The sequence below is a fragment of the Pungitius pungitius genome, chromosome 11 (genome assembly GCF_949316345.1).
Source record: "Pungitius pungitius chromosome 11, fPunPun2.1, whole genome shotgun sequence".
Taxonomy (NCBI): Eukaryota; Metazoa; Chordata; class Actinopteri; order Perciformes; family Gasterosteidae; genus Pungitius; species Pungitius pungitius.
The window spans coordinates 13,334,029-13,348,743 of NC_084910.1; the positions used below are offsets into that span (position 1 = coordinate 13,334,029).

General features: G+C 47.1%; 2 protein-coding genes and 1 long non-coding RNA gene across 4 annotated transcripts; 2 read left to right on the forward strand and 1 right to left on the reverse strand.

The window, feature by feature from the left end:
• On the reverse strand, nt 1-1,927 carry LOC134132886 (uncharacterized). Of its 2 annotated transcripts, none has more exons than XR_009957081.1 (3): nt 529-1,927; nt 358-428; nt 1-126 (listed from the first exon to the last, which is right to left on the reverse strand). It is a non-coding gene; the product is annotated as an uncharacterized LOC134132886 (long non-coding RNA). The 2 variants fall into 2 exon arrangements; XR_009957082.1 differs by having other exon boundaries at nt 506-1,927.
• A 2,983-nt stretch (nt 1,928-4,910) lies between these two features.
• Nucleotides 4,911-9,577, forward strand: LOC134132884 (uncharacterized). Its single transcript, XM_062565644.1, has 2 exons — nt 4,911-5,245; nt 5,399-9,577. Exon 2 carries the CDS (start codon nt 6,713-6,715, stop codon nt 8,669-8,671), a length of 1,959 nt encoding a protein of 652 aa, XP_062421628.1. The 5' UTR covers nt 4,911-5,245; nt 5,399-6,712; the 3' UTR covers nt 8,672-9,577.
• Nucleotides 9,551-13,929, forward strand: LOC134132873 (uncharacterized). Its single transcript, XM_062565533.1, has 2 exons — nt 9,551-13,734; nt 13,888-13,929. The coding sequence occupies exon 1, from the start codon at nt 9,551-9,553 to the stop codon at nt 12,803-12,805; it is 3,255 nt and encodes a 1,084-aa protein (XP_062421517.1). The 3' UTR covers nt 12,806-13,734; nt 13,888-13,929.
• The last annotated feature ends 786 nt before the right edge of the window (nt 13,930-14,715 follow it).

The window sequence follows — 14,715 nt, forward strand, 5'->3', positions numbered from 1 at the left end:
CTTCTCTCTTTCCGTTCCTCTTGCATGCCTTCCATATCGAGAGGGCGTCTCGACAGCGTCACTCACCGTGGTGCCATTGTCTCGGCCTCCCCCGTGCTCCTCTCTCACACAGTTTGTCTTTCTTGCCTGGGGGGGGGGGTTACATAATTGGTCCAGTTGAGAAATGGCGTCAGAATGAATGACAAAAGTGCTGGAACTTGTAGGGAGGGAAAACAATGAGTCACAAATGACTAATTTCTTATCTTTACCTTTTAACTAATCATGTGCTTTGATCTCTATTTCTATCCAGCCTTTAAAATAGACATTCAAGGTCATAAGGTGTCCTCAGCTCCTAAATGTCTGGATGCCTCTACTTACCAACCAAGCCAACAGCATGCAGCCCAACATGCTCATCATTGTCATACACATGATGTTTGCCCATCAGGTCCCTGTTGGCTCAAAGAGCGCTCAGGTTAAACGTGGTTGTGCATGGCCACACATTTGTTCTACCGACTGTCAAGGTCACCTGGTAAATCCTTCCTCACTTACTTTGCTTGCAGTCAATTCAGCCGTTTCCTCCATCCCCCATCGTTTCTGTCCACGCCGGTTCTCCCAATCCCTCTCTTCTGCCTCTATTTTTAACCAGCTTAGCAGCAATGAAGGCATGCAAGGTTTATTCTCTGCCTTCTCCCGCACTCATTACCTGGCTGCCTATTCACAAAGCATGTTAATCCTCTAACACTGCTGCGGCACAGATCAGGGCTAGTTTACAGAAAAGTAACCCGGCGAATGGAATCCGTCTCTTCTCTGTTCAATTCAACTATTTGATAGTCAAACAAACTGAACCCCTTTATTGAATCGCCATGTTCTCGCTTCGTCTGACTTCCCCAGTCAGTACGGAGAGAACATTCCTACCGTGTCAATGTAACACTCCTTTAATCTCTACATGCTGAGCGCTGTAACTTCTGCTCGATCCCTGTATCATATGTCATTCCAACTCCAATGTAGCAAGCAACTAAATATTTACGGCACAGAGTCGGCAGCACAACTAAAACAAGAAAACACATGTACAGTATATATAATATATTAAATGAGTGTTTAAAAAAGGAAGACAAAAAAAGGAAGAAAAGGAAATCAGTTTTCATATTAATGAGTCTACAATCACTCCACCTTGGATTAAGGTCCAGAATTACATTTGGTTGCAAAATTCCCTGTCAGCAGTAACCCCCCCTCCTCCCACAGGGTTAGTTGTTCACAAAATCCACAAACACCCGTGTGATCAGAATACAGGGAGGGAGCAGGCTGCAGAGTCACGGCAGGCCACCAGTACGGGCCTCACGTTTATACGCAGCACGAGGAGGGTAGTCTGCATCCGGCCCGGTTCATTCAAGGCCCTGCTGCACCCAGTTCATATGGATAAGCTGCAGGACACAAGTGCTCAGAAGTCAATCCTCATATTCTGCATCTATAAGACTCCCCCATTTTGGCTCCTTTGGTGCAGTCTCAGTGCTGAAAATGAATCACCCGGATCTAAAAATAGTCTTCTTCCTCACGCCAGCAGATTTTTTTTTTTGCGAACTGTCAGTACTGGATTGGAGGAAATGCAGCTTTAGATAGAAATAGATGAGTCAGGTGTGCTACAGTAAAGCCTTCATTTCTAGAGCCCTCACATGGACAACTGGGGGTACTGCAGCCACAGCCTACAACTGCTATTTTGTGGTTATGCTTTCCACTAGAACATTTCACTGTACATGTACATATCAACATGTAGTGTCTTGACTATACTAGCTTATAACTAAAGCACTCCTAGTGCCCCAAGATATTCTATATTGGGTGTTAGTGTGCTAAGCATAGATGTGACGCTCTGCTGTGCTCGACCCTCCTATACTTTCAGTCCATACTGCAACCACATGGTGAAATGGGGGAATTACAATAAAAATACATTTAGCTGAAAATGATTAAGTAAATTAAGAAATGTCATTAAATGATTCAACAATGACCAAAATGTTATTTTTTATTGAATCAAAAATGTCAAGGTGATTTTCAAGATTAAATTAATTGGGTGCATAACAGATTATAATCAACATACTTGAGTTAAAAAAACCCCAGAAAGGATCACGTACCAACACTTTGAGACACATTTGAGTTTATGCTGGAGTGATGGACGGCTATATCAGTGTAGAGTGTACCCAAAACTATTTAATCCACTAGAGAGATGAATTACAACAGATTTCATGGACCCGTTACCCTGATTCATCTGTACATGCAAAGGGAAAAATATAAAAAAGTAAAAAAAAAGCTTTCAAGTAACAGATTCTCTCAAAATATACAGCACTGTTGCTACTAATAGTTTGACCATCTGGATAGTTTTGACTTTAAGGAAAGCTTTACGCAAACAGTAAAAGAAAAACCTCTAACGTTACAGCGACTGGGCTGCAAGCCAATGACCTTCATTATCTCCAAAGTTCTGTTCCCTTCCACCAAAATGTCCTTTACACATTCATAAGAAAGGCAGATCCCAGACAATACATTAAAAAAACATTCAGATAAAGCATTGACACAGTATTTCTTCTGCAGTTAACTCCCATGAGTGCTGTTTACACCCTGATTTCATCACGGTCTGAGAGTCTCAGCGCCGCCCGATTAACTTCAGCTAATAGCTTCTCCACAGGGCGCCTGTTTTACACCGAAATCATGCCAGCTGGGTTTGTAAATCAACAACAGCAGACAGATGAGTCTAGACAGGCGCAACGTGGGGAGCGCTCGCACGTTGCTTCTGCTCACCGAGCCACGTCTGCAAGCGTGTGGGGGATAGTCACATTCTGTACTGCAAGTCGGCCCATTGTTAAAATGCGCTCATGCTATTGCACAGAAATTGGTTAAAATAAGTCTGTTCCAACCGTGGCGTTACATTTATACACAGCATTTAAACAGCTTTGTCTTTGATTCATATACAGTTAACAATGAGTTTCATTATATTGTTCGCTGTATGATACAACTGTGCAGAAAGTACACAAACAACCTTTTGTGTCTTGCTGACTCAAGCTGATCAGGTCATAGGAATATTCAATTTCTCAAAAAGAGCAACACACCATTTAACTGCTAAAATTCATATCCAAGCATAGAATTCACATCCACTCAAACTTTGCATTTACACAGTGCAATCCCTCTCCTTGCCATGTAAGCTTCAGAAATCATCACTCGCCCAGTCTCTCTCTCACACACACACACACACACACACACACACACACACACACACACACACACACACACACACACACACACACACACACACACACACACACACACACACACACACACACACACACACACACACACAGTGTGTTTTCTCACACAAACATGGCAGGCGACACAAAGCTTTCCCCGCGGTTCACATTGGGGCCTTGAAGATAGTCCTGCGTGTCGCTTCCTGAGCCCACGTAAGGAGGCGGGACCTCATCGTTTCCGGGATCATCCCAGCCAGAGGGGGCAGCAGAGTGATAATGCACCACGTCACCTCCACCATAATCATCATTTTCATATGCATCCAGGTCCTGCCAGCAACAAAAAAAATGAAATTGTGATGAAATCTGACGAGCTTCTCTTTTATCAGTTTCTGGAAGGATAGAACATAAAAGTTATGATGCATCTTCTGCACAACCTGCAGTGTCTTAGATTAGTCTGTTTTCAGACCTGTACTGTTGATCTGAGACATTCTGCTATGAAAACAATGATTGCCACTCCAAAATTCTGGAATTTTTCATTCCAGGGGATGGGGAATCGAAACTGCAAAATACACATTTTTAATTCTACGAGAACTCACAAATAGTCTATAGTTGAAACACTTTTTGCAACGTGGATTTTTCTCAAACTCTTTCAATCCTAAACACCAACTTCCAGAAAGAAACACTTGAAGAAGCATTACCATTTGTGCATTATGCAACAAAGAAAGTGTAAACTAAAAACTGTATGATTGGTTAGTGTACTTTGGATGTCAGTATAATGGAAGGTTTTTCTCTTGAACAACGTCTACGGCACTTTACAAGGTCGGGTTGACAATGTTTCCATTATTGAAAAAAAACAAAAACTCAGACACCACCTTGATTAAAAAGTTAGAAAACCCCCCCTCATTGATAACATTTACTTGAGCTACAGTAATTGAGTGTACGTCTCCATTAACCAACGTGCTCCCTTACCGTGACTGGCTCTGCACTCTGGGTATCGTAGTATAGGTCCTGCAGGGGTCTGTTCTCGTCCACCGGGTCGGCCTTACTGATTGGCTGCTGAGGACGTACACAAATCGGATAGAATATTTCAGGATTTAATTCAACACCTTTACAAAGCGCCCGACACAATGGCCTTACTATAAAACAAAACAAAACAGTTTCCCCGACAGGTATTTGTGCACCGTGACTCACTCTGGTAGCGGAGCTGGTCGTCTTGGGGGGAGGGGGCTTGTACTTGGGTGGACCACTGAAACAACAACAACAACAACAACAACAAAAACAACGCTGTGAGTCCCAGAAACATTTCATCTCACGGGGCAGTTTGCCAACAACAAACAAAAAATACAGTGCGTCACACTACTCACTCTTTTTTGTTAGTGTGTTTGCGGTACATGGCTATGGCCGTCCCGATGATGGCCAAGAGGATAATGACTCCGATGATGGCTCCTATGATGCTGCCCGTCGTTGCACCCTTCTCTGGAAGACGAGTTCCTTGAAACACAAGTCAAGGAGAGAAAATACCTTCAGACGTGCTCAGAGGTGGCCGCATCGGTCCGTTACATAACGCAGCCTTTCATTTCAGATGTGAGGCCCTGTATCATTTATACAACACAGTGGTTTACAACATTTTGCCCCCGCAAGCCCCCCAAATAAAACCAAGTCCTCCATGAGCCCCTTTTCACTTAAGTTTCCACCAGAGTATTGTGAGATGTGGGGTTCTCTGTGTGTGTCTTCTTGTATTTACTTTTTAGCTTGTAGAATAGATGTCCGCTTGTAGGACAGATGGCGTGACCGGATCGGTCCTTATAAGGCAGACAATGTGAATGGTGGAAGAGAGAGCACAGGAAAAATGAAGATAAAATATTATCTGAGATAACACACCTGCGACCGAAGGGAGAGCCAGTTTGAACCCATTTTCAGGGCAAGGCCGAAGGCTGCAGGAGAGAGTACCAGACACTCATTGTTGTGGGAAGGCGTTTGTTACAGAAGGATGAACTGGGTTGAACCAACGTTCAAGGGCACCAGAGGGATTAAAACAGGTCAGTGCCAGAAGGCAGGCGAACTTTGGAAGGGATTTGCTTGCGATGCATTTCGACGTATTTCATTGTCTCCAGATATATCTGCGGAGAATTGCTCATGTACAACTTTTTCTCTTCTAAATAAATGTTAAACTTTTAACTAATTTCCTGCAGTGGATTCTTCTATCAACCAACTCGGGTGGATAAGGAATATCCTAACAATTTTGGGGGCTCGTCCGGGATAGGAGTTTTCCTGCAGGGGGAATTCGGTCCAAGAGCTTTCACCTGCTGAACACTGCGTACTCCCAGGCCGGCCTCAAAACAAGGTAAGCAGAAACCTGTTACTAATTCTGCATATTGATTAATCTAAAATAAGGAGTACGCTGTGGATTGGTGGTGAAGGAACCAAATTGATACATGAGCAATTCGCTAAAGTTAATATTAAGGAAACCGGTAAAAGTGCACAACAATAGTACCGGCGAGTACTATTGGGTTTAGTAGGTACCGGCGAGTACCAAGGGATCTTCTATCCGACACAAATTAAAGGATCAGGGATCCTATTGGGTTTAGTAGGTACCGGCGAGTACTATTGGGTTTAGTAGGTACCGGCGAGTACCAAGGGATCTTCTATCCGACACAAATTAAAGGATCAGGGATCCTATTGGGTTTGGTGGGTACCGGCGAGTACCAAGGGATCAATGATCTGACACAAATAAAAGGATTTTGAATCCTAGTCTTTGGTTTGGCAACCCCATCAGTTCCTGACGAGGGCTGAAGTCGCTAGGTGAGTGTCCTGGGGATTTGAGGACCCCCGAAAACTGGTCTTTGGTTTGGCAACCCCATCAGACCCTGACGAGGGCTGAAGTCGCTAGGTGAGTGTCCTGGGGATTTGAGGACCCCCGAAAACTGGTCTTTGGTTTGGCAACCCCATCAGACCCTGACGAGGGCTGAAGTAGCTAGGTTGGAGTCCTGGGGATTTGAGGACCCCCGAATCCCAGGGTTGGAGTCCCTAGGAGTAAAAGCTCCTTAAATCCTGGGCTGCAGTCTCTGAGCAGCTCGTGTGTGTGTGTGTGTGTGTGTGTGGGTGCAAGCAAGCAGGAGAGTGAAAAAAAAAAAAAAAAAAAAAGAGGGGAAACTGAGAACATAGACGGTCCGAGAGGTTTATATAAACTTTCGGTGTAATACATTGATGACCGAGAGGTTAACATAAACTTTCGGTGTAATACATTGATGACCGAGAGGTTAACATAAACTTTCGGTGTAATACATTGATTCTCGGAAGGTTAAGATAAACTTCCGTTATAATGCATTGATTTCGAAGGGTTAAAATAAACCTTCGTTAGAATAAAAGAATTCTGGAAGTATAACATAAGTTCTCAGAACAAACGGGGAAGCTTGCTGGAGCTGCGGAGAACATTTACTGTGTCACACTGAGGTGACCAGCTGTCCGAGCGGGTTAAAGCGATATAACTGGGAACTGTTGTTGGAATGGAAGATGAATATGATCGGGAAACTGTTGACGGCGGCTGGGGGCCAGCGCCGGGGTATCGATGGAAAATAATAAACGACCAGCTGAGGCTGTTGTTGGTGGCGGTGGGTGGAGAGACCACCGGGAAAAAGAAGCATGAGGCTGTGGAGCGCACGGAACGCGCAGTGAGAAAGTTGTTAGAAAAGAAAGGCGTTAGTTTGGCAGACAGGCTGTCACTGGCGCAGATTTTGTGGGAGAAGGAGAGAGATTGTAGAGAAGAAAAGAAGGAGCTTGAGTCGAAACGCGAGAAGGCGAGTGTGTTGAAAAAAGGAAAACTTCGTAAAGAGATGGAGGATGTGGAGGACATGAGGTCCGCATTGTTTTCGTACTGGATAAAAAGTAAAGCCGTGGGGAGAAATAACCAGGAACGGTGTAATGAGGAAAGACCACCGGCATACGATGTTGAAATAAACGGTGTGAATTCGGCTTCTGCACCTGCTGGGTTGTATCCTGTATTAAATATAACGGGGGGAGAGTTGGAAGTTGAAGAAAGTGTACCACTGCGGGGTTGTCGGGGCAACGAGGTAACGGGGGAAAGCCGGCCTTTCGAAGCGCGTCAAAATCGGGAGGGGTTTAAAGAATGGACGGACTCACGCACTCCGGGGAGAAGGGACAGCTCAGAAGTGCAGCGGAGAAATAAGGCGGATAAGAGAAAGTATTTAGCCGGGGCGAATGAGCGGGTGAAAACACAATTGAGATACGGGGAATCACCAGACATGGGGGAGAGAGAAAAAAAAGGCTCTGCCTCGGCTCAGGAGGAGCAAAACGGGGAATGCGGGAATAACAGCGACCCAGAGATTCACGGGGAACCGGGAAAAATGTATCCGTTATTCATGTCTTCTCGAGGGGTTAATAAATACAAGCCGTGGTCGCTGGGAGACGTGTCCGCTCTAGTCGCGCAAATGCCTGCACCATCTGAAGGGGGAGATAAGTGGCTAAAACAACTCGATACGCTTACTAACGGACACACGCTGGCGCTCGGCGACTTTAGGGCTGTAGCAGCCAGATGCATGACCGCACATGATTTAGCGGACGTGGAAAACAGAGCGGGGGTGACCCGACAAGCCGATGACGACAGATTTTTGTATTTCGCGACGGAGATCGGGGACGCAATGCGCGAGAAATGGCCACTTCTAATGTCGACTAAAATACCAAAATTACCATGGGACGCGAAGAAAACCCCGCGCGCGTATTTGGACGAATGTAAAGAGACCTGGGTGAAAAGCACTAGCCATCATCCGGGAACGGAGGGCATACAGAGAGAATGGTTCAGACAGGCGGTGCTGGAGGGAGTACCAGAGGGGGTAAAAGCTAAAATGATCACTAATCCAGACTTGCCAGGAAGTGAATCTGCTGTGTGGGAAAGACATTTACTGCACCATTTACAGGACGCGACTGAGGAAGCGACAGGGGAAGAGAAGCAGCTAAAAGAATTACAGGCTCAGCTTCTTAGGCTTCAGCTCACTAAGGTCAAACAGGAAGTGAGCGACAAGAAGCAGAAAGGGAAAGACGAGCGACAGATGACAGTCCAGGCTGCCCCAGCTGAAGGTAACGCCCCAGATTTGTATCCACTCCCACCATGGGAGGAGACGTCGTATGGGACAGCCCAGGGGTGGGGCCCAAACCGAGGGGGCGGTTATCGGGGAGGTTACAGAAGTAATTACAGGGGTGGCGCTGGTCGGAGAGGATCATACGGTGGGGGAGGAGAAAGAGGCGGCTACCAAGGGAGAGACGCTTGTTTCAACTGTGGTATGGAGGGGCACTGGCGCATGGAGTGTCCTAGCAAAAAGAAGAGACAGGGGAGGGGCAGGGGTGTCCCGTCTCAGGGGGCTTGGGCCCCCAATCCACATGCTGCGCCACCTAGGGGACAATACCCTGCACTGGAGGACTGGGGCTATGAGGCGGATGCCTCTCAGTGACACACCCCGATGGGAGACTCCGACAGCAGGGGCAGGGCAGACCCCATGCTGTCACTCACGGTACTGCAACAACAACTTCCGTTTCTCGTTGACACTGGGGCCACATACTCCACCATACAAGCAGCGGGCTCGTCTGCTATGTCCAAAGACAGTGTCAGCGTTATGGGATTCTCCGGGGTGTCACAGAAACTGCCTATAACAGTCCCCCTACCGGTGAAAGTGGGAAATCAGACATTGACTCACTCTTTTGTTGTCTCACCTCAAGTTCCAGTGAATCTTATGGGAAGGGATCTTCTCATCAAAACAGGGGCTTCAATCTTGTGCGGCCCGGACGGACTGAGTGTCACATTGCTGGATGGAACTGTGTTGCATTGCAATGACAATGGACAGACTAATGGCCAGTGGGTGATGCAGCCACTGCAACAACAACAGTGCGCAGACATCTACTGGGGCCTCCTAAAGCCTGAGTGTCCTGACATCCCGGGGGTGATGGCTCTTTACCAAAAGTGGAAGCCTTGGATAACTCTTCTTGATCCGTATGTTTCTCCTCCTGACCCGCCTCATGTAACATTGTTCTATGATAGACAAGGGGATGATTGCTACTGGGATGAATTTATGGGGCACTTAGAGAGCACTGAGTGGGAGGTGACGTCCCAAAACCTCTATGTGGGCCCAGAAGGGGTAGCCGCAGCTGTTGTCCTCTCTCCTGATCAATTGAAATGGTATTTAATGAGCCAAGAGGCGGTGCCACATGTATCGCTGGCTCTGCATCCCAAACATCAGGCTAAAGACTTGGGTCCAATGACTAAACGAGCAGTGCTGCTAGATGACTGGGTGTGCACTCAACTGCCTGATGTTTGTTTTTCTCCTTCCGCTAAGATGTACAGAATTTCAGGGAAAGCGACTAACACTTTCATTTTAACGCACGAACAGGTGTCCAGAGACCACGGAAGGGAGAAGACCGACCATCCCCACACAGCTATCCTTCTTGAGAAACTTCCAGACTACCTCTGGTCTGAAGGCCCGACTGACGTAGGTTTTTGTAACACATGTAAACCAGTAACGTTTGAAATTCAAAAGCGACCCCCCATTTGGCAGTCCCAATACCCTCACGAGCCAGCCGCGGCAGAGGGGATCAGGGACACTATAGAGGGACTCATTAAGTCAGGAGTACTGGAGCCCTCTCAGTCCGCCTGGAACACACCCATTCTTCCGGTAGAAAAGGCAGCAACTGGTAAATATCGCATGGCACATGATCTCAGAAAGATAAACGACATGCTGGTAACGACAACGGTACCCGTCCCGAACCCATACACTGCGTTGACTAGTCTAACACCACAACAACAATGGTTCACGTGCATTGATTTGGCAAACGCGTTCTTTTGCATACCACTACAGGAAAACTTGCGGGATGTATTCTCATTCACATATGGGAACAAGCAACTACGTTATACTCGGCTACCGCAAGGATTTGCTCTTTCACCTGGTATTTTCAATCAAGTGTTAAAACAAGCATTGACAGGTTGTCCGCTCCCAGAGGGCACGACGCTGATCCAATACGTCGACGATATCCTCCTCGCATCCACTTCAGCTGAATCCTGTGTGGAAGCAACAGACACCATCTTACGCTGGTTGGCCACGACCGGTTTCAAGGTCAGTAAGTCAAAGTTGCAGGTCGCCAGGCGGCAGGTTTCGTTTCTGGGGAGAGTGCTGTCAGGAAGCGGCTCAGGGCTCTCAGCCGCGCACAGGTCCAGTATTCTCCACCATTCGCGTCCACAGAGTGTAAACGAAATGCTTTCCTTCCTAGGACTCACGGGGTTCAGCAGACAATTCATTCCGCGTTATTCAAATCTCACTCAGATTCTACGTGCAAAGGTAAACGAGAAGGGGATGAGGAACCTCACTGCTGAACTCGATTGGGACCAAGGGGCGGAGGAGGCATTTATTACACTAAAAACAGAGCTGGCGCAGGCCGCAGACCTTGCAGTTCCAGATTACAGCGCGCCGTTTTACCTGGACGTTTCTGAAACAACAGGGGTAGTAAATGGGGTTTTGTTTCAGAAAAAGGGGGAGGGTAAAAGGAAGGTGCTTCTGTATATCAGTGCCATGATGGACAACATGGAAAAACGACACCATGAATGCACACAACACGCAGCAGGGGTTGCAAAGCTATTAATGAAAACAGCACACATAGTCATGGGCCACCCACTACACGTGCTAACAACACACAGCATAGTAGCTTATGTAAACTCACAAACTTTCACGATGACGTCACTAAGACAAAGAAGGCTGAGCAAGCTGTTAGAAGCTCCAAACCTCACCTTCACACATGAAGGCATCAACATGGCTGATCACATGAGAGAGGGGAAACCACACCAATGTGAGTACAAGGTGGAGCTGGAAGCAAAAGCACGAACCGACTTAAAAAGCACACCACTGACACACTTTGATTGGCAATTGTTCACTGATGGCAGCTGCTTCAGACATCCACAACATGGGTTGCAGTCCGGATACGCGGTAGTCAGAAGTAATGGGGCAGGAACAGAGGTTCTGGAAGCGGGAAGAATTCAGGGTCAACAGTCAGCACAGAGAGCGGAGGTACTCGCGCTGATAAGAGCGCTACAGCTGGCAGAAGGGAAGGCAGTAAACATCTATACTGACTCGGCTTATGCGGTAGGAGCAGCTCACGTGGAGCTGGGGCAGTGGTTAAGAGCAGGTTTTCTGACGGCTGGAGGAGAACCGATTAAACACGAACCAGAAATGAAAGACTTGGCGGCAGCCTTGGCTCTACCAAGCACAGTGGCCATTATAAAGTGTAAAGGACACGAGCAGTCCAACAGCACGGTGGCGAAGGGAAACCAGGCAGCAGATCAAGCTGCAAAACAGGCTGCAGGGTATCAAATGGGGCTCCAAATGGTAAGTGCAGAAGAAGAGGGACAGTTGGGGCCACAACTTAATGAGGAGCAAATTGCAGAAGCCCAAAAGGGGGCGTCTCCACAGGTGAAAACGGTGTGGAAACAAAGAGGGGCTACGGAGGCTGGAGGCCTCTGGAGGTCCCCGGACGGTCGTCCAGTGCTACCACCTGAAGTCAGAAACAGGTGTTTGCAGGAGGCACACGGGATGGCACATGTGGGACACAAACAGATGAATAGGAATCTTTGTCACTGGTGGCATCCGTTTTTGGCAGACATGACACGTGAATATGTTAAGACCTGTAAAATATGCATCACGTTTAACCCAAAACCGACGGTGAAGCCGGAGATGGGGGTGTTTCCGTTGACATTGGTCCCGGGACGGGAAATAGTCATCGACTACACTGACATGATCACCCGATGCGAAGGTAAAAGGTATCTCCTGGTATGCGTGGACGCCTTGACCGGCTGGCCAGAGGCGTGGCCCACAAAAAAAGAGGACAGTAAATCTGTTATCAAATGTTTGATAAACCATTACATACCAAGACATGGGTTCCCTGAGAAAGTCAGGTCTGACAACGGCACACACTTCAAAAATCATGACTCACAAGAAGTGGAGAGAATGTTGGGTCTGAAACATGCTTTTGGTACAGTATATCACCCCCAATCCCAAGGGAAAGTAGAACGCATGAACCAAAACTTAAAACAAAAATTGGCTAAAATCTGTGCACAGACAAATTTAACCTGGGTTCAAGCCCTCCCACTTGCATTAATGGCCATCAGAAGCTCAGTCAATCAGGGTACAGGTTTCACCCCATACGAGCTGACCACTGGAAGACAGTTTCCCGGACCAAGCGCAGGCTTGAAGCTCCAGCCTGACCCGGAGACACCGACAGGTGAGTATGCAAGTCAATATAACGAACTACGAGCTCTCGTTTCAGATTTTGCGGTCCAGGTGCGAGACAGAACCGGAGGGCAGAACACCCCTGATCCCCACACAACAGCCTGGGTCCTCCTGAGGGTCATTAAGAGGAAGTGGTCGGAGCCACGGTGGACAGGACCATACCAGGTGGAGGAGAGAACCTCACACGCTGTGAGGCTGAGAGGGAAAGGGGACACCTGGTACCACTGGAGCCAGTGCGCCCCCACGGACGAACCGGGTCGCACTCTTCAGGACATCCTGACAACGCAGCAGAAAGAGACGGAACTGGGCGCTGGATAGTGCCCGGACGTGCTCTCGGCGGGCAGTGACCGACAGACACCCAGTGCATGGTGTTCTGTGTTGACTGTCTACAACGAAAGAAGAAGACCAGCGACGAAGAAATGCACAATGCTATCCTCTCCTCTCCTCTGTTCTATCTTTCTCAATTCTCCGCAGTTAGTTTAGTTGAAATAGAGAATGTTGAGTACGCTTAATATTTCCATAATTGCTATGGGCGGGGTAACGGTTGTTATTGCATTAGCTCTTATATACTTAGCTGTCACAGGTTCCACCTTGTTTGTTTGAGTGTTATTACAGTGTTGATACTATATAGCTTGGGTTGTTTTTGGGTATATCTTTCTGTGAGTTGTTTGTGTAATCTAGTGGAAAGGAAGCGAGCCACAGTAAGCGACAGAACCAACACTTGGGGGTCCCTTCTCAAAGTCAGACACGAAAAGACAGGGCGTGGTGTAAGGTAAGAGGTTTAAAGGTCCGGGGGGAGGCCCTCCTCCATCAGTATTGAAGGGCGGAGAGGACTTAGAGGAGGAGGTCGACCTGGCAGACTTACTCCATTAGTTAGGGTGATCTCTGTAAGAGATCAAAAGGGGGAAATTGTGAGATGTGGGGTTCTCTGTGTGTGTCTTCTTGTATTTACTTTTTAGCTTGTAGAATAGATGTCCGCTTGTAGGACAGATGGCGTGACCGGATCGGTCCTTATAAGGCAGACAATGTGAATGGTGGAAGAGAGAGCACAGGAAAAATGAAGATAAAATATTATCTGAGATAACACACCTGCGACCGAAGGGAGAGCCAGTTTGAACCCATTTTCAGGGCAAGGCCGAAGGCTGCAGGAGAGAGTACCAGACACTCATTGTTGTGGGAAGGCGTTTGTTACAGAAGGATGAACTGGGTTGAACCAACGTTCAAGGGCACCAGAGGGATTAAAACAGGTCAGTGCCAGAAGGCAGGCGAACTTTGGAAGGGATTTGCTTGCGATGCATTTCGACGTATTTCATTGTCTCCAGATATATCTGCGGAGAATTGCTCATGTACAACTTTTTCTCTTCTAAATAAATGTTAAACTTTTAACTAATTTCCTGCAGTGGATTCTTCTATCAACCAACTCGGGTGGATAAGGAATATCCTAACAGTATGTATTCAGGATTTCTGTGTGAACCATCCACCAGTGATTTGTTTTTTTTTACATTTAAAGCACTTTTTAAAAAACAGGAACAAGAATGAGCAACAAATTGGACATTTGAGGAAATTCTTTGCTTTCGGGTTTAGAAAGGAGATCTGATACCAGACATAACGGAACCATGAAGCCTTGGCTTAGCAGAAAGTATTCCCTAAAAAGAGGAACAATAAGAAAGGCCGTGTGATGGGAATGTCAAAGTCAAAGTATGACTGGATTTATGACAGTTAAAGTCACTCCACATCGTCAGACCCATAGATATGGGAAGTAGAGGCTGCGGATAGGGATTGAGTCATTGTGTGCGTGTGCGGCTACACACGACGTGGCGCTTGAGAGGTGGAGGAAGGCTGCTGATTAGAGCCACACAGGTGATTAAGATGAACCAGAGGAATCATGCAGAGGTTCAACTAATGAACCGTGACCACACTGAACATGAACAGATACACATGCACGCACCACGTGTTTACTGAAGGCGCGACCCGGCTCATTATCCGCCCCCCCCACCCAAGTCCCAGGGGATTATGCTAATGAGGGGGTGTTAAAGGGCAGAGAGGATCTGAAGCTCATTTCATGAGAACAAACCCTGGTCCTAGTAATTGGGAGGGTTGTGATTGAATGTTATTGGTCCCCTAATTACAATTTTCCTCTAACAATAGACTACTTTGACAATTTCCTGAAATATGAAGAATTCCTTTGCGCATGCATTAGTCTCCCGAAGCTTTTTATTGTGCTAAGT

Bases quoted from the DNA above. Each gene is read 5' to 3' on its own strand.
- LOC134132884 (XM_062565644.1), top strand. From the start codon at position 6,713: ATGGAAGATGAATATGATCGGGAAACTGTTGACGGCGGCTGGGGGCCA.
- LOC134132873 (XM_062565533.1), top strand. From the start codon at position 9,551: ATGTACAGAATTTCAGGGAAAGCGACTAACACTTTCATTTTAACGCAC.